This window comes from Caloenas nicobarica, chromosome 23, assembly GCF_036013445.1.
Source record: "Caloenas nicobarica isolate bCalNic1 chromosome 23, bCalNic1.hap1, whole genome shotgun sequence".
Taxonomy (NCBI): Eukaryota; Metazoa; Chordata; class Aves; order Columbiformes; family Columbidae; genus Caloenas; species Caloenas nicobarica.
The window spans coordinates 2772489-2795639 of NC_088267.1; the positions used below are offsets into that span (position 1 = coordinate 2772489).

At 52.3% G+C, this 23151-nt stretch overlaps 1 protein-coding gene across 4 annotated transcripts; it reads left to right on the forward strand.

Moving 5' to 3' along the window:
- The first annotated feature begins 566 nt into the window (after positions 1 to 566).
- On the forward strand, positions 567 to 22538 carry FHL3 (four and a half LIM domains 3). 4 transcript variants are annotated; one of them, XM_065650509.1, is made up of 6 exons: positions 567 to 810; positions 18096 to 18280; positions 18360 to 18534; positions 19119 to 19288; positions 19461 to 19647; positions 20830 to 22538. In XM_065650509.1, exons 2-6 carry the CDS (start codon positions 18125 to 18127, stop codon positions 20979 to 20981), a joined length of 840 nt encoding a protein of 279 aa, XP_065506581.1. In that variant the 5' UTR covers positions 567 to 810; positions 18096 to 18124; the 3' UTR covers positions 20982 to 22538. The 4 variants fall into 4 exon arrangements, with proteins under 4 accessions (XP_065506581.1, XP_065506580.1, XP_065506577.1 ...); XM_065650508.1 differs by having other exon boundaries at positions 742 to 810; positions 18099 to 18280; XM_065650505.1 differs by lacking the exon at positions 567 to 810 and adding an exon at positions 10413 to 10573.
- Positions 22539 to 23151: the final 613 nt, after the last annotated feature.

The following is a 23151-nucleotide window of genomic DNA, read 5'->3' on the forward strand; positions in this document are numbered from 1 at the left end:
GGGGCTGGGCGGGTCAGAGGTCGCGCGCGAGGCTCGCCGGGCGATGGCGCCGTCTCCATGGAGACCGGCGGTGCGTCCCCGAGGCCCGGCCCGGTACCAGCCCCGCCGCGCCGAACACAGCCCAGCTCAGCCGCGCCGGTGCTGTGCGCTGGGAGCGCGGGCCGCTGCTAATCGGCGGCCGAACCCGCGCTGGAGTCCCGGCCCAGGCGGGAGGGGCGGCGGGGGCGCCCGGGCCCGGCTTGAACTTCATGGCAGGAAGGACCCGCCGGGGGCTCCCGGGCTCTCGCTCGCCCCGTGCGGCCCGGGCGGGACCCGCAGCGCCGTGAGGAGCCGGCGCTGCCGGGAGGGGGAGCCGCGGGCCCGGCGGGGGCAGCTCCGCGAGCCGGAACCGGCACGCTCGGTGCGTTTCTCCGCTGCCCGGTGGCCGAGGAGCCCGCAGCCGCCCGGCGCTCCCGGCGCCGCCGCTCCCCGCCCTGCTGAGCGGCGGGGCGGGCTCGGCATGGCCGCTCGGGAGCTGACGGGGAAGCGAAGGGTTTAACGCGGGCCCGCCGGCTCCGGAGCGGGGTCTTCTCCGCCGCGCACGGGAAACATCCGGGCGGGGGCTCCCGGGCGGGAGGGACCGTCCCGCCCGCACCCCCCGGCGCAACCCGGTCCCGCAGCGAGCGGGTGTGCGGGGCGGGCAGCGGGGGCCCAGCCCGCCGGCTCCGCCCTCTCCCGTGCCGGGCGGGGCCGGGCAGCAGCGCCGAGCCGAGCCGAGCCTAGCCTGCCCAGCGCCGGGCGAGCAGCGAGCGGGCCCGGGACACCGACCAGGTGGGTCGGACAGGCTGGGCCGGCGGCGGCGGGAGCCCAGCGGGGAGCGGGCGCTGCCGCCGCTTTGGCCCCCGTAACCCCCGGGCGGGTCGGGGCGGTCGCGGGGCGGCGGCGGGGGCTGCCCCAGGGGCTGCCCCGGGGGAGCGGGGGGCTGGAGGGGACGGTCCCTCCGCGGCGGGTGTTCCCGGCGCTGTCCGGGGACGGGGCATCCCCGCGGGACCCCGGCCGGGTTTGCTTTGTGGTTCCCCGGGATGTGGCTCGCTCGGAGAGCCCCACTTCGGTTTGTCCCGGGAAGCGCAGCTTGCACCGCTTTCTAAAAAAAAGAAAAAAAAAAAAAAATCATCTTTCGGCCTCTTTCCCAGGCTGTAAACTTGCAATGCTTAACCTGTATTTTATTAAGAAAGCTCTGAAACTCTATCCAACTAATAAACCTGGAAGTAAACCGAAACGAAATGCTTAAACGTAGTATAGAGAATTTTTTGCCACATCCTAACCGGTTGCTATGCTTCCAGAGAATCCCAGGGTTGGTATGGGGAAAGACTACACCGTCCTGGGATTTTCGTGTGTGTCTTAAACAAAGGCTCAAAAGTCACTGTTTGGGTCTCACTGTTAAAAAATAGCTCAGCAACTTTTCAAATTTCTTTTTTTTTAGTGGGCACAGTTTTGTTTCAGACTTATGTTTTCTTGCAGGTGATGTTTTCTGGTTTCCAATTTTGTCAGTGTTTTGTACTTGCAGTTACATTAATCAGTTTGATCTTTCATGAGAATTCATGGAAATGTTCAATGTACTTCATAGTTTGCCTGGGTTAGTAGGAATTACACTTCTAGCTGCTATGGAAGTGTGATTGTCAAATATTGCTTTACTGTGCGTTTTTGAGAAGCATTTTCTTGGCTATTTCCATAGGAGTCTGCTATTGAAATATCTGCGTTTGGCTGGAGTAGCGTTTTTCTGGTGTTCACAAGGGTGTTGTAGCTGCCACATTTCCCTAATTTGCTTTGTCAAAATGTGGTTTAATGTCCCACTAGGGAGGCCACCAGCGGGAAAGGGCAATTCTGACATTGCTCCTTTCTTATTTTTGTGCAATTTTCTTTCCTTTTGCTAGGATGGAGACCGTATGGTTCTCTTGCTGGCCACTTCCTTAGAGGCACAGAGTTGTGAGCGTTAGTTTAATTCTTACCAAGCCAGGACTGTAATTTTGCATACTTTTAAGACTGGTGGCGTAGCATAGGAGACAAAAATACAGGCAGTATAGTTAGGTGTGGGCACTAATTATAGTGGATGCTTTACAGCAAATGTATGGGTTTGGAGGAGAACTCCTTAAAGCTGTACCCAGAGAGTGGTGCGGACTCACAGAAGGCAGGATGGTGGTTGGAAATATCCAGAATTCCCTTGCAGGAAGCCCTGTAAACAGTTCCATGGTCTCGGCTTCTGCAGCACCACCGTCTCTCCACGTTGGATGTTTTTGAGGTGCCTCTTGTGGAAAAATCCGTGCGTTTCCCCCACCTGCAGAACAACATCCGCGGAAGCCGAGCGGTGACTCGTGTGCCGAGGATCGGGCCGGTTCCTCGGTCTCTGGGAGGACGGTAGGTCGCTGCCGTTCCCTCTGCAGCGTTTGCAGCCATCTGCAGCGCGTCTGCTGTCAGCTCCGCTTCCTGTTTACACGGCAGTTCGATTTCGAGCGGGCTCTGAAACAGCTGCGGTGTCCGAGGACGCAGCTGGGTGGCTCAGCCCTGAGATCATCGCGGGGAAGAAAGGCAGGAGCCTCTTTCCTGGCCCATGTCATTGTGGTTGCCCTGATCACACACGCTTTTCTTTTCCTGTAGAGTTCGATTCCAGAGCGCAAGCTGCTACGCCTCATTCCTTAGGGGACTTGGACTATTTCTGCTGAAATAGGTGCAATTTTGATGGCCAAACTGGAAAAATTCAGAGAGAACTTAGTGTTATTTCCAGTGATGTCACAAAAACAAATGTAAATGGTTTATGCTGTTAAAAAAACCCAATAGTGGTGAGTCTTTAGCTCCAGCTGGAAAGAAAAATGCTCCATTCTGTGGAGATGTAGTTGCTGAGAAAAGTCCTTGGTCTTTGTTTCTTCTCTTCCTTCCGTTTTGCTCTGATTTTGCCAGGTGTAAAACACAATTGTCAGCAGTTTACAGGGGGGTGGAGTGTCAGTTTTCCTGTTGAAGAAAATATCAAGGGTCTGATTGTGAAAGGAAAGGGGAAATTGAAGAATGCCACATGGCTTCCACCTTCCTGTATTTCATCCTAGCAGAACTGCCTCTGCTGGGTGACTCATTTTGTGTCTGTTGATATTTGCTAAATGGAGAACAGCTTTAACAAATGATTCTGCCCTTACTCAACAGGAGCCCACTGAGAGGATAATATTACTCAGGGAGGAATCAGAAAGACATGTCCATTAGGGCTAAGTTAATAGTTAATCAAGAGTTATTTAGAAATGTTTTAGCACAGAATCCGAACAGCCATGGAATAAAAATCCTGAAATTTATGTTCTTGTTCTTGGTGCAGTCTTACTTTGGCTTTATTTGGCCTGTGGTCATCTGATTGTTAACAGTCATTCATATAATTTTTATTTGCCTCTGACTATATTACTGTAGATTGTCCTGGGCTTGCAAACTGCAGATATCTTTTATAGAAAACATTTTGAACTTCTCAAATACAAAAAAAAAAAAAAAAAAGAAAAACTTAAATCGGCACCATGGATAAATATTAATTCTAGACCCTTCTGGTTGGTGTCATCGCTGGACGAAAGTTTGTTGATGTTTATGCCTAACCTGGCCAGTGCCAGTTCTGTTCAGGAATATAAATTATCTTCCAGCACCAACCTGGTGGCTGATGCCAAGTGCATCATCTCCACTGCTTCCTAACTTAGTTGTGAGTGTCTGAGCTGTAAGGCAGAGGAATGTGCTGTATCTAACCTGGAGCTGTGAGCGGCCCCAGTGCCATAAATCCAGCGCGTGGGGAAGCCAGTGCAGGTGACGGGACAGCTGGAGCTGTGTTCCCTGCACACGCGGGGAAGGGGACCTCTGAATAGCTCAAGGAAACTCTGTGTTGTTGGAACGGCCACAGATCTGCTTCCCTAGTGCTTCCTTCAGCACATGTTACACTTGACCCTGCCAGCACTAAACGCCAATAGGAGTCAAGTCATTGTCCCCAGTGGCAGATTAAGCTGTTTGGCCATTGTTGAGAGTCCAAGATTTTCCTCTCTCACTCTGGTTAAATGACTGCTTGGATGTGCAGCCAAAGCAAACATGAGCTAATAAAAAATGTAGAGATAACAGATACAGGCTAGCTGTTGTGGACTAAACAGGCATGCGGTAGCACAAAGACATGTGCATTTTACTTGCATCTTCTCTGCTTTAGTTTTGAAGCTTGATTACCTGATGAAGAAGTGGTACAGATCAAGTACAGGGGAACTGTATTTATGTGTGTCCTTTGAATAAGAAAGAGGTCTGCGATGCTGCTGAGGATCTAATGCCTGCCTCACACGGTGTGGTGCCAAACCCCAGGCTGGTGCTTCCTCACCTGGGAGCTGGAACTGCTGTGGCCGCCCATGCAGCATCTAAATACTTCCCTGTATTTCCTCGCAGGCCATTTCCTGGTTGGCAAGAACGCATTCTCAATTGACTTGACTTTTTCATTTACTCAGCACACAGCCTGTGAAGGCCATTGCTGGAAGACAACATCGAGGTCAGTAGTCCGCGGGGCATTGTAAGGAAGCGAGATATCTATGTGGTTACCAGGAGTACCTAAGTTTAAGGTAAAGGAAAGAATGAGATTGGGAGAGGATCAAAAATCTTTCTGTGCAGAAGCCACTGTGGGGTGATGGGATTTGGATTGTCCCTGTGTTCCTGTGTTACGTTACGAAAGGTGCTGGAGTGAATAGCTGGAGAGGTCCTATAATTGTTGGGATATACAACTGCTGAAGTGCTTGTCTGTTGCCAACACACGTAATCGCTGTGTGTCTGAAGGTGGCTGCCTGCCGAAGCCACTGCAGAAGGATGTTCTCTGCTCTCCTCTCCCCGAGGGCTGCCATGCCTTTGGCTCTGGTGGGACCGTGCGGTCTTGCACCCTGTCCTGCAGCCTCTTCAGTGGTGGAATGGCAAGCGGTGATCAAAAGGTTATAGAGAACCTGAGGACTGAGGGTGCGATATGACATTACAGGATTAAAGGCTGCCGGGCAATAATTACCATGAACGATGCAGACAAGTCCAGATCTAGGAACAGTTTTTCCTCTTTCATCCCAAGCCAGTCGTGGCTCATACTGACAGCACACCTGGAAATGAGGTAACCGAATACTCTGCCCACATTGTTCAGATTAGCTGGGCCTTGGGCACAGACGTAACGTGTGTTTTCTCTGCTCCTGGGCAACCTTTGTTCTCCTGCAGCCAGGAAGCCTTGCTGATGAAATGAGACAAGACAGGGGCTTCTCTTCCTTTCTTGGGAAAGACACTCCTAAGCCACCTGTGCTCTGACTTCCCTGAGAAATACTCTTTCCAGCTGCGGAGATCTTGCTGCTATTGAAGTATGAGGCAGAAATGCTTCCAGTGTTGCCCGAACATGTTATTTAGGTCAATCACAAGGAAGATGCCAACATGAATCAGAAAAGGAGTTGGAAGAGGAGGAAAGTCATTAGACGGCACCTTGATATCTCCTGCCAATGCAGGATTTTTCTCTGCCAGCACAGAAGCACAGTTAGAGATCATGTTCATTGTCCTCTCTGTACTGTAACTGTGACTAGCTGGACTGGAAATGAAAGAGAAGACTGCAAACAAAAGCCTTGCCCTTATCACTCTGCATCAGTGCACCTTCTTCCTGGTACAGTAATCTCTCTGAAACAGAGAGACAGAGCAAGGTCTCTTCTTTATCCCTCCGGAAAACAAGATACATCAGAATAATTGCTCTAACTGTGTCCATTTGGGGCAAATGAGTCTCCAGAAGATGCTTTTGTGGAGGCACGGTCATTATGACACATTTTTGTGGCGAGTGCTGGCTGAAACGGCCGGGTGACGTTCCCAGCGGGTAACGCCGGCTGTGCCGCGGCAGCACCGGGAGCGAAGCAAAGCCGACGGCCGGAGCGCGCTGGGACGGGTTTTGGGCTGAGGGGATGTCAGCGATGGTGGGAAACCTAAAAACGTCCCGCTGGGCAGGGCTTCCCCTTCCCAGAGGAAGCAGCCTGAATTTACCCGTTGCTCCATAGAGACCTGTAGGCTAAAACAAATTATTCTTACACAGTAGAAAACACTGGGACCAAGCTTAACTGATGAAGCAATTTGCCAGCTTTTAGCCTCAAGGACCTTGGTCCCTCAGGGCTTTCCTGCATAAGGGCTTGGGTTGGTTTCCCAGAAAGATCCTCTTGGATGTGCGCTGTTGGCAATGCTCTGGCCCATTACTGACCGTTTCATTTTTCCAAGAGCCAGCTCTTGTTAGCTTCGTTCTCACAGTATTGTTTTCTTTCTAGAAGATTTTGCTGGCTCTCCTAAACTATCACATGGGAATTGCTTACTAGCTTAGATTTATTTTTTTTTGTTTTGACCCAAAGCTGCGCTTTGCTCCCCTCTGTAACACTGCCAACATCATTTCCAGTCTCTTTTAAGCGTATGTTTTGCAATAATATCTAAACTCTTGGCTCCAAATAACTGCCTTACAGAGAGATTCATATCTTTTAACAAAGGAATTGAGAAGCAAATAGTGAGAACAAAAGCAATATCTTGAGAGCCTGTAAGACTATCCTGACCTCTCCCAAAGGTCTCAGCCTTGACTTCAGTGTTTAACTAGCAGACGGCAGAAATTGGGGCGGACTTCGTTTTGCATAGTCCTCTGCCCAGTCACTGCGTTTGCTGGGAATGTGCTCTGCACATTGTTGCCATCTGGGCTTGACTGTGCTATTCTTATAACCTCCAGGGAGCCTTCTCTAGCAGAGCGCATCCCTGATGGAAGTCCTCTTTGGCTGACCTTGCACTGAGGCTAGTCTTAGTAGCGTGGATTTTTGAGATTTGACAGCAGCATTCTTTGTAGGAAGAAAACTGGCTTGGGAGATGTTTTGTCCTGGCTGGGAAAGGAGGTCTGTCACTCGCCAGCTGCGTTCTCCAGGTATCCAGCGGGGTGTGTGGTAGTAAACTAAAGGGTGAGGAGGTCGATACTAACATTTTCAGAACTTCAGGAGAAAGTGCTACAGGAATGCAAAGGCCTTCAGAAAACCAACTGCAAAATTGCCTTTGCTTTAGATGGGAGAACCAGATGTGCAGGTGAGAAGGAAGTTGTGTGAAGCTGTTCGGTGAATCAGCAGCAGCGGTGGGAGCGTAGCCCTGATCTGCTGATATTGAAAAGCTCCTCCTTGGTTTGCATCAGTGCGTGTCTGGGAGGCTGCGTCTGATCTGCAGAAATAAAGACCGATGGTTAGAGAACTGGCGTCTTTGCCCTGTGCATCTCGCAACGTGTGCTCACGGGCCCGCGTTCACTTCTGAATCACACTGCTCTGCACTCGGGACACTTCTGTGGTGGTTGCTGAACACCGAACCTGCAGCACCCGTTTGTCTCCTGCTCCTCCTGTCCCGGTTGCTCTGCAGTGAAAAGTCTTTTTCCTCCGTCTCTCGTGCTCTGCAGCTGTGCACCGGTTGGAGCTCATTGCGGCTACTTCTGATCAGACTCCCAGAAGAGTTTGTGTGACGGTCCCCAAGAGGCTCCTTTCCCCGACTGTCCCATCACAGCTTTGTCCCTTCGTGTCCCCGCGTTGGGGCTGGGCAGGCCCCCTCCAGCTCTCGGAAATCTTAGTGCAGTTAGAGCTGGCAGATGGAGCCCGTTACCTCACTCCACAAAAATGCTTTGTTACTGAGAAAATGGAAACTGTCTGAGGTTTGGGAGCTGAATGGAGTCATTGGTGTCTGTTTTAACCGCAGTTTGGTGGTGACTGCTGAAAGTTCCCCTCTCCAAGCATTCCCTTTTCCTACACCCGTAATCTTCATGTCATCAGAGAGCTGTGCTGATTTAACTCATTAGCTGAGCAACTGCCGAATGCTGCTGCATACTCTGCAGAAACTTTGCTAAAATCTCAGCATCTTCCAGCAAAAGAGAAATGGCCAGCCAATAAATAACCCTTTGCAAACTCTTGGCCAGAAAAGTGAACCCTATGCATACTAAGCCAAATCCAACTTTTTTTTTTTTTTTTTCTTTTAATGATCTCAGCTTCGCCTCTTGTTTACTCGATTTTTAAAAAGCTGTTATTAAGATTATGCAGGAACTTCTTGGAGAGAAAAGGCATGCACAGAGGCTTATGTTTTGTAGGGTTTTTTTTAAAACAGGTATGTGAATCCTACTTCTGAAGAGAAATTTCAGCAGTAATTTTTAAAAGTAGATTTCAGCACTGGGAATTTGGGAGCATAGGAGAAAGAATAAAAATAAGGATTGAATTGTTTGCAAGCTGGTTTTCATATTGCTGTGAATAATGACTTGACTTAGTACAGAAGAGCATTAACCTAAATACAAGACTTGTTTTAGCTAACATATTATTTGTATGCATTTGTGAAACGGTGGCATCTGATACCTCCTGCTGAGAACGTTGCATAAGCATTATTCACCAAGCACCCTAATAGAGCTGAAAGCAGCAGTGTTAGCTTTTTGGAAATAAAATGAAAGCTTTATTGATGTATTTTTAAACTAATGAATCTTAGCAGGCCAAATGAATGTCTTCCAGCTGCTACAGATGTTTTTTTACATGACGAAGTATTCTGGTGCATAGAAAAATCTAGAATACTGGAGCCACAAGCTATTAAATATTTAATTATTACCCTGGAATGTAAATATGGCCTTGATATTTTGAATTTGTTTGCTCAAATTTCAAGTGTTTTCTTAGGAACTCATCAATTAATATGGTTCCGATCTTGTTATCTGGGAAGAAGAGCGACTACTCAGCACCTTCTCCAAATTTCTTTAAATATCAGAGTGGGTTTCAGTAACAGGAATTTGCTTAACTAGAGAAATAATCCCAGCTGCTTCAGGCAGAACCCGGGATCTCGGTATTTTAGCTGTAATGAACTATTTCCGTTCTAGATCCCTGCTTGCTGTGGGTTTACAGTGTAACCATAAAAATCCTTTCCAGGCTGAGCTCTGCCTCCTGAGGTCTTTGGGAGGCTTTTTAATACGAAACACAAATTGTAAAAACAATTAGCAGCTGATTTTTTCAAGCTGCATCTGACCAGTTTAGAGCCCATCCTGGACACATGTTGTTGCTGTAAACTGGAAAGCAACCTTATTTCTCGAATGACGGGGATATGTGCTGCATCTCAGGAGGAGAAGAAAGATGGACGGGGACTTGGATCTTGGTTCCATTTTTAGTTCTACCAGGCTTGCCTTGTGCCAAAACCTTCTGAGGTGCAAATCCCAGGAGGGAGATAAAATAACTCCCTGCCCTGCAGGTATTATAAGGATAAATAATGTTTTTGCTGGTGACAGCTGTTAGGGAACTGAAGAAGCAACAATCCTATGAGAGGTACGGAATGCTCTTGCATTTATGATCTTGCACTGGATCATCATATATATTTCTGTTATTTGCAGTATGGAGTCATGGAAATAAACTACTTTCCAAGTAAATAAACTAATCTTTGGATTGTGTCCTCGAAGGAGGATTAGTTATTCTCATTTGCCTCTTTTCTCACCACATGGAAATCTTCAACTAGAAAAGTCGGTGTTTTAGGTGTTTAAGGTGTTTCAGTGGCTATCTTTAACTCAGTGAACACTTCATTTCGAGAAAATTGCTGCTGTGCCTACCTCAGAGGGTTCTGGAGCACGTGGAGTAATAGTGGTACTTACTGAAGAGTCATGAATAGCAAAAAGTACACAGTGTGTTGCATATAACTCAGCCAAGAGAAGTTTTATTTCTAGTATTTCTCAACCCTATGCGAACATCATGTAATTCCCAGGAAGATTAAATCTGGCCCGTTGTGCTTGTGTAGAAGTCTGGATGTGTTGCTTTTGGAGAACCCAAAGAGCTGGAGAATCAGAAACGCGGCTTAGGCTGGGGAAGGCGTTGGACCAGATGCACAGACGTGTTGTGCTTTGTGCTCTGTGAAACTGTGACTCGACTGAGAACGATGGAGTAAGTGCTGTCAGACCCTTGATAGCTTCGAGTTAGAGCTTCAGAAGAAGACACAGAGCAGAGCTTGGAATAAAAGTGGAAGAGGCCAATCCAGAGACTTTGGGGAACCGAGCCCCAAGTAGATCATGCTGTTTGGATAACACTGACCCGTTCCAGTGGAAATCAATGATTTCTGCTTCCTACCTCGTTAGCACCTGACTTGGTAAGTCAGGCTAATAATGATATTCATTAGCTTTTCACTTTCTGTGAGGAGTTTTGCTTGTTCTCTCTTTTTTCTGTCATCGTGACATTGAGAAATAGACGGGTTTGGAAGTGAAATATATCTACACAAAGTTGGAATTGGAGTTCTTATGTGTCTTATGAAAACCTAGAGTAACTTGAATTTAAGTGTCCAATTTCCAGTCACAAGTAATGACATTTAAACCTCCGTAGGAAATGCAATCCCTGCGCTGATGTCACCCTCGGGGTTATGATGCGACCGCTTTTGTTTCTGGGCAAGCACTTGAGCGTTTTGCTGGCGAAGTGACGATTTACTGGTGCGAGTCTCAGGCTGGTGGCACCTGCTCTCGCTGTCCGTCCCTGCGGAGCCAACTCGCGCTGCCGGTGCGGTGCTGCCGGGCTTTGTGCTGCTCCGTCACATTCGGCAATGCAAGGTAACGGAGAACCGCTCCGGCTTTTTGTTTCCAGGGGTTTGCCGATGTAGGACAAATAGCCTGTGAGCAGCGTTTTTGTTCTGGTCGCATAGAACAGAGGGAGGGCTATTAGGGCATTGAGGGTGTCTCGTTGCAGCAAAGCCCGTGATCCTCGATGTGTAGCTGTGTGATATAAAGGCGTTCATAAACTTTGCGAGCATTCGTGCCTCTTAATAGAGCTGTTTCCACTTAGTCTTTTGGATGTGTCACCAGTGTTCCCTTTCATAGGTGCCACCAAAGACTCTCCATCTCCAGGAATGGCAGCGCAGTGTGGCCGAAATTGGAAAGCTCATTGCATCTCGCAAACTTCTTTCTAGTCCTTGCGAGGCGTTATTTCTTAGAGGTTTTGTGTAAAATATGTGACAGTTATAATGGATGGCTTATATTATTTAAAATGTGCAGTATTTAAGAGTAATTTTTAAAGGTGCCAGTGAGAAATGCTTTAACAAGGAGACGGATTTGAAGGTAATCAGCCCTGTACTGTAAAAGTAAATGACACCTGATGACCAGGTCAGCTAGTAGGGAAATCTTCAGCCGCAGAAGGAGGAAACTTGTTTCAGCTGGACGTTGGCAGGGCAGTGGCTAAAAGAAGCGGTGATCTTCTCAAGGATCCCATTTGTCCCCGTTCTGCGCTCTCTCGTGCTCCCGAGGGCTCCGTTACGCCTTTTTCAGGAGGGCTGCAGCTGGTGCATACGGCATCTCCCAGGCAACAAACGATCTTAGTTTTGTTTCAGACCGCAGGCAAACACTTCTGGGGATGGTAACCCGAGACAATTTGTCTTTGCCAGAATTCAGTCCTTCCCCAGATTTAGAAGCTGCTCACATGCTGCGGGCTCCAGCGCTGGAATTGCCTTTGCTTGCAAGGACACCAGCAGCTGTAAAAAGCACTTTAGACAGAGACTGTCCTGACATCTCGCACAAATAACACAGGTGGAGAGGCCCCTGGTCGGTGGTCGGGACGGTGGGAGAGAGGCTGCTGGGCAAGAGCTCGTGTGGCACCCGTGTGTCGCTGCAGTGTGTCCCCGTCACCTTCCTGCCTTTCTCTTCTCTCCGCTGCTTTTGTGTGCAGGTGGAGAGCCCTGAAAGGCACAAAACTGCCAGGGTTCCAATGCAGGTTACCTTTCTCAGTCAGTATATCTGCCAGTATGCAAGAAACGAGCTACGAATGCTTATGTTTGGGAGACAAAAAATCAGCTTGGGAAAAGGAAATATTTTGACCAAATTTGGTGAAAAAATTCACTTTGCCCTTTAAGTGATAGGCGTGCATTAAATAAAACATGGCTGGTTTAAATGACTTCTCGTGCTACTGGCTACTGTACGTAAAGTTGTTTTGTTTATTAAAAAAAAAACAACCCTGAAGTTGAGCAGAGCTTTAATCAGCAAAAGAGCGGCCAGGCTTTCTGGAGAAGACAGTTTTAAGGGGTTGGGCCCAGGCCACACGGGTTTGCTTTTCTGCATGTGAGCACAGGACGTGCCCCGTGGCTGCACGGTCTGTCCACGCGCTGACGGGTGCTCGGAAGCAAGCCTGAAGCAGCCCCTCGATTCCCTTTATGTGCAAAATAGAGGGATAATCTCATAAGTACCTTTTATTCAGGGACTACAAAAAGCTTTATAATCGCTAACTTAAATTATGTATCACCTTGGAAGTAAGAATGGCTTCATCCTCAGTTTAAAAAACAGCTGCCTCTAAGGGACAGAAAAGTGAAAACTACAGCATAAGGCTAGAATTGTAAGAGAACTTTTGGGAAATAGAGCGGAATTCCTTTATTTTGGAGTGATATGCGTACTGAGATGCACAGACTCCAAGAACTAGCAACTAGAGCAGTCAGATTATTTTTTCTGCATATCGGCCGAGATGTCTGTTTGAATTGCAAGATTCTTGTGTGCTGAGCAGATCTAAGATGAAGGTAACTTGGCCTCAGTGTGCAGTTAGTCATTTCCTGTCATGCTTTCATGTTTGAGTTCTAGTATACTGGATATGACCTTTATTTCATGGGGCAAAGAGATTTTGAAACATTATTGCCGGAGCCCTGGATTTGTGCAGTTGGATAAGCAGTCAGGCATTTGTATGGCTATGGGCCAGCTTTGGTGGGTTCCATGGGCATAAATCAATTCAATCCAAAACCAAACTTTCGTTGTTAGATTATAATCCTCACAACATGCTTATTCTTTGGGACTCCCTTTTTCTTTCTGTAATAGGACATTACAGAGATCTCACTGGGCTTCTGCGTTGGGAAGGTTTAAGACATCCCAGGGTCTGTGCAGCAGAGTTCTCTCGTGAGTTTGGGGCATGGATGCCTTCTCCTATTTTATCCTCGTGGGCATATGCTTGTTTTTGGCAAGTACTGACTTCATGCAGGGGGCTTTGCTCCTTGTGCAAGATGGTAATTTCAGTGAACAAGAAAACATGCTACAACAAGCAGGTTAACATGAAGCACCACGTATACCAATGTTAGTTTCACGTACATTTATATATACTCTCTTCACGGCTTTCTTGGTGAAACCTCATCCAGTTACAATCCCTTCCCACCACCTTTTCTTGTCCATCACTTCATAATGACACAGGCAAAGATGGTTCACAGATAAATTATACCACTTCTAAGCAACGGGCATTTCACTGTCCGGATTAGCTTCTGCCTAGACCTGGTGTGAAACCTGGGGTCTGGGGGCTGCCCATTAATTTGTTTTGTGTAGTTGATGAGTATTGGGTTGTTTTGTGTTCTTGCGGTGCTGTCTGTTACCAGTAGGATGATGGTTAATGTACGGTCTGCTCAAAATGTCTGAACGGCCTATTCAGCTCTGCACAGGCAACACGTTCCTCATTCTTGCCCAGTTTTCTAGTTGAAAGAGAAAAACTGGGGGAATTTGTGGATCTGACACCGGCAGACTCCCGTGATGTGATTTGTCGAGCACCCACTAGCTGGTGGTGTTTTTGCTGGGGCTGTTGAGGCTGAGACGCCCCAAGCAGACGGGAATTGTGTGCGTGTTCTGCTGCGGGGATGCAGCGTGAGCTGGTGCAGTGCAGCACTGGCAGCCACTGCAGCGGCGCTGGCGGTGCTGGGCTGTGCTGGTGGTGTGCCCCAGGGCTGCCACACACGAGGACAGCCTGAGGATTGTGTGCGCTTGCTCTCAGTACACACTCTGCTGGTTTTGATACCAGCATTAGCATATCTGAACGGGACTATATCCTTCTCTCTTAAATGGGATGGCTAATGTGCTTGAGAGGAGGAGGGAGCAGGAGTCCAGAAAGCAGTGGCATGCTTGTTCCTTCCTCCTTTTTGTGAACTGATACGAGCAGCCGTTTCCCTGGACCATGACTGTTGCTCCTCTGGTCACACTGTGACCAGTGACACTCCCTGAAACTTGGCTCCAGCGTCTTTCTGCATATTACGGTCATCCTGGCCAGGAGAGGTCCGTGGCTGTGCCGATGGTCTCCGCGAGGACTCTGCCCCCCGAGCATCCCTTGGTACTGGAGGTCTCCGAGCTGTCTGCGGAGGCTCGGGCTGGGCGGCAGCTTGGGGGCCAGATCCGAGGGCGGGACGTGACTCAGAGGTGCTGGAGCCAGCGGGTGAGGGCTTGATGCAACACGGCTCCCACGGTGCCGCGTGCGGGCTGGCTCCGGCTGCGGTACCCTGCCGAAACACTCGCACCTTTCTGGCAAACTGCCTACAGCCTCACCTGAGAGCAGGATCTGCTTTAACAGCAGATGGGGGATGTTGTTCCCACTGCGCCAGGTCTACAGGTGCGCTCATGAGTTTGGGAGCAGAGCGAGAGGTGCAGACAGAGGCAGCGGCGTGAGGATGTGCAGAGGAACCCCCGGGGTGCCCCTGGGCTGGCCGCGCCGGCCCCAGCTGTGCCGCGCAGTGACCCTGAGCAGATCCACAGCACTGGTGTCAGGAAACGTGGACTGAAAACGTTCCCAGCCTAACAGAGGGGCTGGGGCTGCTCCTCAGAGCAGGCAGCTGGTTTCCCTTTTAGGGTCGGCAGCAAGCAGAAACAATTTCACGCAGATTCCAGGACCCATAATGGTTCTGGATAGCCAACAGGAACAAAAAGCGTTCTTCTCCTCTTCTGACCTTGGAGCGCATTGAGGACTGTCTTCCAAAGCCTTGTCCCTGGACGGTTTCATCCTTACATGGGGAGCGCTCGCCTGTCCCGGCGGGTTGTGCTTTCCCTCTGCGTGTCTGTTTAGGTGTGACCTGCAGCCGCACGGGCTGCGCTCAGAGCAGCCCAGGGAGACGGGAATAGGCAGGAACCTGACAGACAGTGAAAGGCAGGTCTGTTCCTGCGTCCTGGAAGGATTAAGTGTTTCCCTTGGGTTGCTCTAGGATCACTTCATGGAGCAGCTGGTTGTGACCTGACAACGAACAACAAACTGGTGTGAAGTTACACAGGGTTATAGGTTCATCGTATACATGAGACCTCTCGCTGAAGGAGTTCGTTGTGGCAGGAATCATCTCGAAAGGCTGGTTAAACCCTTAAGTGATTGCGTGTAGCAGAAAGCCTGGCCCTGGACAGTCTGTACGGCCTCCTTTGCATAATAGGTCCCGAGTTTATAGACACTAAAATTAATGTAATAGTCTCTGGGGCTGTTGCTAAGCCATCTGCTCTCTTGTTGCGGACAATGACACCGGGGTGGTGTTAGGTGTATGTTATTCTCTAATTAGAAAGTGGACTCTGCTGTGCGTCCTTGACAAATCGCTGACCTTTCTCATACGTGAAGCTATTCTCAGCTCTGTTCCAGACTGATCAGATTTGCATCCTGGAGCACTTTAAATGTTGTTTGTGAGAGGAGCTCTTGTTCCCAAATCTGTTTGTTCATGGGCACAGGAGAGGAACTGAACTTCCTTTCCTCCATGAGCATGACTATATCTGTCAAAGGGAAAGGGTAAGCAGCTGGCAGACATATATCTGGTGTTTATTTTTGTCCTCAGACAGCCAGCAAACAGCTGAGAGAATACCCCGCATCCAGCTCCACTGTCCCCACGTACAAGGCACCTGCTCCAGTAGACCTTGTCCCACAGGGACCGCAGCCATCTGGTAATGGGCAAGCGAGCACTCGGCAACTGCAGCCCCGTCGCTTTAGGGCAACACCTTGGTTGGTACTTGAAGGCGTTCCTTGCATCAGCCTTGCACACAGCTAGCGTTTACAGGGTGGCGCAGGCTGCAGAGTGTGAGCGCGTGCTAATTAGCACGCACGGTGACTGCCTATGTTGTGCCTTCTGAATCTGAGTCTCAAAGATTTTTTTAATCCATGTTAAAACTCCACCTCTTTTCTTCATGAATGGAGATGATTTCCAGGTTCCTCATTACAATCGCAGTAAGAATTGTGGGGTTTTCTACTATTTCTTTTACTCTCTTTCTTTCGTCCCACCTTCCTCTTCGCTGTGAACTTGGTCTCTGGCAGTGCAATGTCCTCAGGGGCGAAGATGCAGAGTTTGCTTTGGCATCGCGTAGGGCTGTGACACCCCTGCCCAGCACCACATGCGGGAGCAGAACAAAGAGAGCAAACGGCTTATCTAATACAAATAACCCTGAGCAAACTTCCTGGGCCTGTTCTTTTTTCTGGGGAAAAGGCAGCGCGGAGTCTGATCCCCTGCACTCCCACAGCAGCCTCAGCCACGTGATGCTCCGGGACTTGCTCTGCTGGCAGCCCCGGCATCCGCCACCCCAGCATCCGCAGCCCCGGCATCTGCCACCTGCGCATCCCCAGCCCGCGCAGACCCCGCAGCCTGGAGAGCAGGAGCTTGGTGCACACAGCGTGCAACAGGCATAGGTAGACTTTGGGGAGAAGCCACTCAAAGCGGCAGCAAGCGTGGCACGCTGCTTTAGGGTCTTCCTTAGTGCTGCCCAAGGGGCTCTGGGGGGCTCAGCAGTGCCAGCTGTCCTCGTGGCAGAGGAGAGCAGCACTGGCACTGCCAGGAGCATGTGCCTTGTTTTGAGTTTGGGGACCGGGGCTTGCGGAGGGACAGTGTCTGGGTCAGGCGCAGCAGTGCTTGGAGGCTGGGTCTGTGTCACGGGTAAAACTCAGGGCTTCTCCATCAAGCTGCTTTTCCTTTCCTCACATTTACGTCCTCTGACCCCGTGTTACAGGACCACAGAGATAAAGTGCAGCCCATTGAGCAAACATGGCAGCTCCCCGCTCTGGCGGTACCACGGCTCCCAGGGTAGGAGTGCTCGTCAGAGGCCCTTTTATTACAGACACACCTTGGAAAGTTCCCTTCAACAGGGCTGGGAGGAGGAGGGTTATTAATTGGATTTTCATTCTTTGCCAGAGAGAAAGGTCCCGGGTGGCTGCAGGGAGCACAGGCAAGTGGGGCGGCCGAGGAGGAGGCGGGTGAGCAGCGGCCGGGAGCCCCGCGGGTGCTGGGGCTGCGGGAGCTGCTGTCGGGCGGTGAGGATCAGGGAGGATTGGGGCAGAGCTGGGCAGCAGGTCCAGGTTGGCTCCTGGCACCCCCTGGCTCCCCGGGGCAGACTGTGCGGGAGGCTGTGGGGTGGTCAGCAGGGCAGGTGACAGCCGGGTACTGAGAGCATCTGAAAAGGGACTTTGTTCCCCTGCTGCTGGTCACGTAGGCATCTGGGAACACTAGATTTATTCACCGGCAGTGCTATCGGCACATACCAGGCATGACAACAGCTGGGAGCTGTGTGGCTGGACCAAGAATAGCCCTGGGGAGCTCAGTGCTGTGAGTCAGGGCTGTCTGGATCAGCTCCTGCCCTGGGGCTGCCTGGCCGGGGAGCCCCGAGAAGGGAGGCAGGGGCTGGGGTGAGCTCCTGGCCCCATTAAGTGCTAAACTGTAGACAGAGCCCTAATAGCTCTTTCTGAAGTGGGTGGGTTCATGAAGAAAACTGCAGCATGGGGCGCTCTCCAGCTGACTGCTCAGATGTAATTCCATGGGCTTGTCTACACTTGATAGCGACCTGTATTAAAGAAGGGTGTGATTTTGCAAGTGGAAAACTCCATATTTAGGAATAACCAGGTTAAACCAAACAGAAGGAACAACATGTGCAAAAGGGTTTGCTGGCTTCATATATGTGGCTTCATAGCCAGGCACAGTGCAGGGTGCCTGGTTTCTGCTCCCCTGTGGAGCAGCTGCTTGAAAGTTCTGGAGAAGTTCCAGAATTCACAACGATGACAGCCCCATCAGGCAGAGCATCAGCTCACGGCCATCAGGAGGAATCTGCCGCTGGTCCGGGCCATGCTGGTAGCTGAGCGGGGGTCTCTGGAGTGCCTAAGTGCTCCGGCTGTCGAACTTGAGTATAAAGCCAAAGCAAGATTCCTCCCAGGCCCTGAACGTGTGCGGGCTTTTTTGGCAGCGCGTGCAGCCACGGAGCAGGTGCAGCAGCTCAGGTCTGTCCTGTCCCGACAGCAGCTCTTTGTTGGCTCAGCGCAGGGACTCACGGTCCTTGTCCTCTGGAGGTGGCAGGTTCATGGCAGGCAGCGTAAGCTGACACTGACCCAGCGTCTCCACTGGTCTCGCAGCAGGTGAAGGAGGCCCTCAGGCTGGCACCATGACAGAGTGCTTCGACTGCGACAACTGCAAGGAGTCCTTGTACGGGCGCAAGTACATCCAGATGGACAATGGCCCATACTGTATCCCCTGCTACGATGCGCACTTCGCCAACACCTGCGATGAGTGCAAAGAGCTGATTGGCCACGACTGCAGGGTGAGGACGGGGCCCCACGGCTGGGCAGGGTGGCTCCCTGGGGCCATCGGTCCCCCCCTCACCTCGCTGTCCTCCCCAGGAGCTGTACTACGAGGATCGCCATTACCACGAGCACTGCTTCCGTTGCTTCCGCTGCGATCGCTCTCTGGCCGATGAGCCGTTCACCTGCCAAGGCGAGGAGCTGCTGTGCAATGACTGCTACTGCAGCGAGTTCTCCTCCAAGTGCATTGCCTGCGAGAAGACTGTCATGCCAGGTAGGAGCGGGCAGACTCGAGCGCTGCAGTTTGTTCCTGGTCCCAGGGTTGTTGGCCAGGGCTGCAGCATCCATCACCAGGGCAGCAAGGACGAGAGCTCAATTTCTGCTCTCCTGCCGCGCTGTCACTGCAAAGAGTGGGCCAGGCACTTGGCTTGTCCGGCAGGACAGCAGGATCCTGAGCTGCAATCACCACAGAAGCCCTGTCCGTTCCCCTTTGTCATGGGGAAGTAGGCTGGGGAGGAGATCACAAAGGGTTTCCTGGGCATTTTCTGGTGTGTGCCGACGAGAAGGAATGACTGATGGTGTGTGCGTCTCTGCAGATGGCCTGAGGCAGAGGAGTGTCTTTGCTTGGCCATTCTGGCTCCATCTTCAGATATGGGTTAGGACAGGCGGGTGCTGGGGGCAGGTTCCCGCAGCCTCCCCTTGCGATGGGGGGGCGGGCCTGGGGCCATCGGCTCCAGCTGCTTGTGGGAGGGCAGGCACAGAGCGGGTGTGCAGCACCACAGCTTGTCCTGCGCAGCCTCCCGTGTCCCCTGCGTGTGCTGCTCCCTCCTGTCACAACACGTGCGGCTCTCCCTGCAGGATCCCGTAAGCTGGAGTACAATGGACAAACCTGGCATGAGCATTGCTTCATCTGCAGCAGCTGCCAGCAGCCCATCGGGTCACGGTCCTTCATCCCAGACCAGAAGGATTATTACTGTGTCCCCTGTTATGAGAGCAAGTTTGCTCCTCGCTGCACTCGTTGCAAAAAGGTACGTCTGGCCGGACAGCCCAAAGCCCTGAGTTCTCTGGTCCAGGGATGTGCTCCCCACTCCTCTCGGAGATGCAGCAGAGAAGGGTTCAGGCGCCAGCACCCCTCCCACTGCTGCTCCGCGCTGCAGCCCATGTCCCTGTACGTCACCAGCGCGCGCTCTCTTCCCGCAGACCCTGACCAAGGGAGGAGTGACTTACCGGGACGAGCCGTGGCACAAGGAGTGTTTCGTCTGCACAGGCTGCAAGACCCCGCTGGCTGGGCAGCAGTTCACCTCCCAGGATGACAACCCGTACTGCATCAAGTGCTTCGGGAACCTCTACGCCAAGAAGTGCAGCGCCTGCACCAAGCCCATCACGGGTGAGCACAACAGCCCTGGTCACAGGGCGCTCTGCAGAGCAGGGCATGACCTGCCCTGTTTCCAGACGTGTGGCGACTTCTCTGGGTGGAGCTGCCCCCTCGAGTGCACGTGTGCCTCAGGCCCATACGATGCTCATACGTGTCCTTGCTCACGTGTCTCCAGGCACTTGAGGCCTCCCAGGGACACAGGCAGGGGAGTGCAAGGTGCCCTCAGGCATGTCCCCCACAGACATGACTGCAGCCGCTTTCCAAGGAACCCAATGAGAGAGGATCTCTGTTACAGTGGCCCTAGGGTGGACTGCGCCCCTTGTGAGGAATTCCCTCTGCCCAGGGGTAAAGGCTCCCAAAATGACCCCTCACAGTGTGATCTCCTGTCTCCAGCTTGCCTTGTTTGAGACTGGTTGCCACATCCTGTGGAAACGTTGCTCATAGACAGGGAAAGCCAGAGACTTCCAGCCCCAGCTGGAGCAGCAGCTGCTGCAGGGGGGTCTGGACCTGCTGTCCCTGCCTAAGCCAGGGGGAGCAGGGGCTCCTCTTCTGCAGAAACCCCTGGGAGGGTCTGGCCGCCTTCCTGTCCTCCCCCACTTGGCCTTTCCCTTCGCAGCTCTTGTCTCCTGCTGCTGGGAAGGCCGGCAAAGCCGTGAGTCAGCGGGTGACTCAGAGGGTGACTCTGGCTGAGGACAGGGAGCTCCTGGGCACCCCGCTTGCCATCTGCTCCTTATCGGTTTGTCGCAGTCGTGGGGAGAAGGGGGTCACAGCCCACAAGTGCAGCGGCTGTCGGCAGAGGAAGGAAGCTGCCCGCGGAGCCACACAGGAGCCCGGGCCTGGGCTCTTCCCAGAGTTTCACCAGCACCATCCTTGGAAGGAGCTGCTCCGGCAGCGCTCCCGACAGCCCCCTCGTTTGCTGTGGTGGTGCAGCTCCGTTCCCTGCTCCTCTCTGGGGAGAAAACGGTGATTCTGAGAATCTCAACCCTACAAAATCTGGTGTGAAATCATTTTGGTCCTCTTCCCCCGTGAAGAGTGGAGATTCGTATTTCAGATGTGTTTGGTCCTGGAGTGTTTGGGTGCCACAGTGCAGCAGAAGACCTGACTGGGAGACAAACAGGCCAAGACCCGGTCTGTGTGGGAAGCTCGTCCCGGTTTCCCCAGGGGTTCTAACGCTGTGCTCTGTCCCTCCCCTAGGCTTTGGCGGTGGTAAATATGTCTCTTTTGAGGACCGTCACTGGCACCATAATTGTTTTAACTGCGCCCGCTGCAACACCTCGCTGGTCGGGAAAGGCTTCATCCCTGACAACGATGAGATCCTGTGCCGTGACTGCAGCAGCGACCTATGAGCCTCCGAGGACACCGTGGGGCAGGGCCTTTCTCTATTCTTCAGGGTCTTTGTGCCAGACACCCCCACAACGTTCCAGGGGCCGGGCACAAGGCACAGGAGATGGGGGCTGACCCCAAACCGCGGTGTGTGCAGGGGATTCCTGTGCCCCTCCCTGAAGGCTAGAGTACGCTATGCTATGGCTCTGTGCAGAGTCAAAGCTAAATAAAGTTGAAAAAGGAGCTTCAAGATCCCCCCCCATTATTTACTCTTTCTTTTTGCTTCCTGTCTGACCAGGCACGAGCTGAGCCCAGGGCCCCAGCTGAGCAAAGGGCAGCAACAGCTTCGGCGTTGGGTGCTGGGTCTGCACGCTGGCAGCATGTATTTGCTCGCCTGGCACAGCGCTGACTTTTCTCTTTCCCCATGTGCTTCCCTCGCTCTGTGTGATGTCAGGCAGCAGCTCCTGGTCCCTGAGGCGCGGCCGTGCTGCCGGCGTGGCGGATGGTTTGCAGCACAGCCTGTCCGTGTGTGCGGCTGGCGGGCGCGCAGGGCCCTCTGTGCCCCATTTGGGAGGTTTGGAGACACCAGGCTGGAGCGCGGCCAGAAGAGCGTGAGTCCTGCCAGGTGGGATCCACCTGGATTTCTGTAGCCAGCTCACCGTTTGCGGGCCAGACCCTTTGCTGTGCACATCTCTGTGGAGGTGCTCTCACTTGGATGTGGATGAGGAGCTCAAATTGCTTGCAGGTCTGGGGGCTTCTGCCCCCACCCTCTCCCTGCCCCATTCCTGTCCATCTGCACTGTGATCTCCCACGGCTGCGCCCACATTGTCTGGGCTGGGGCTGGTGGGTCCTGGCCACTGGTTTCCCCCCACAAGATGCTCTGGGACGCTGGTGGGGAGAGTCTGCGGGAGCGCAGGGGCTCCCCCGGCCACACTCGTCCCTCGCTGTGTCCCAAATTACAGCAAAGCAAAGGTGACACCTGGGCTGCCATGCGGAGGGACTTTGCAACTCCCCAGTCCCTGCGTTGGCCCTGACTGTGTAAAATGGGGCACCTTGAGCCTTCCCAGAGTCACCCAAGGGCTGGAGCCGTCCCTGCCTGCCGGCCGAGCTGGCTCTGGTCCCCCAAGGCTCCTCTGCAGTGGGACGCTCACGCCTGCCTTGTCTCTACAGCCCTTTTGCTTCTGTCTTGCTGGGGCACTTGTGCTGACCCTGCTTTCCTGCTTACACAGCCATGTGCTTTTCTGAAAGCATCTCCTTGTGTTTGTTTTTTTTTCTTTTGTACTCTTTTTTTTTTTTTTGTCATGAATATCTGTCATTTTGTAACCAACCGCAAGATGAAGGGGCTAGCCCTCCCCTCCCAGGCCTCACTTAGGAACAGAAAATGTTATGCATGCTGAAGTGGTGTTAACTCTGTATGCGGATCCTTGTTAAACCCTCGTTTGAAAGCTTTGATGCAGGTAAATCAGAGTTTGTGCGTTTGCTATTCTGAGGAGCTTGGAGCAGTCTCTAGAAGGAAGTGTCCTGCACCTCAGCCTCCTGTGTATTTCCTACGGCTTTATATAATAAACCGTTTTAGTGACGCTTGCTCTCCTGTGTTTCTTGCACAGCAGGCGCAGGGCAGAGCGGTCTGTGGCTCTGTGCTCAGTCTTGTCCTCGCCCTGACCCTGCACTGGGGCCGGCAGATCCCCGCAGGGCTCCTGCTCCCCTCCCCAAACCACAGTCAGTCCTGTGGGCGACGGCAGAGGAGCAGCAGCGGGTTCCCGGTGCCTGTCTGTCCGTGCTGGCTGTCTGTCCGGGCAGGCTGTTCTGCAGGACAGGCCCGAGCAGGACTCAGCGGGTGCCGGTGCCGCCGGGCAGGCTGTTGGGCCGGGCTCAGCAGAGCCAGGACGCTGCACGGCCGCAGGAACCCGCGTGGCTGCGATACCAAATCGTATCCCACCGTATAGACGAGCTTCCTTCCCGCTGCGACACGTACCCCCCCCGTCTGCGTACACGGGCTCTCGGGAGGAGGTCTGGTGGGGAAGTCGCTGTCGTCTCCAGTCGAGTTGGGGGGACAGTGGTCTCCTGGCAGCTTTCCCCACAGCCGTGTGTGCTCATTACTCACTTTTATCAGCCAGGGAGCCATTTATTCCCCCAACATCTGAAACTACTTTCCACAGATTCCTTTACATTTACAAACAGCTGCCCTGACTT

Excerpts from the sequence above, each read along its gene's own strand:
- FHL3 (XM_065650505.1), top strand. Across the intron at positions 19,289-19,460 it reads GCTGCACTCGTTGCAAAAAG|ACCCTGACCAAGGGAGGAGT; the intron begins GTACGTCTGGCC and ends CTCTTCCCGCAG. Across the intron at positions 19,648-20,829 it reads CTGCACCAAGCCCATCACGG|GCTTTGGCGGTGGTAAATAT; the intron begins GTGAGCACAACA and ends TCCCTCCCCTAG.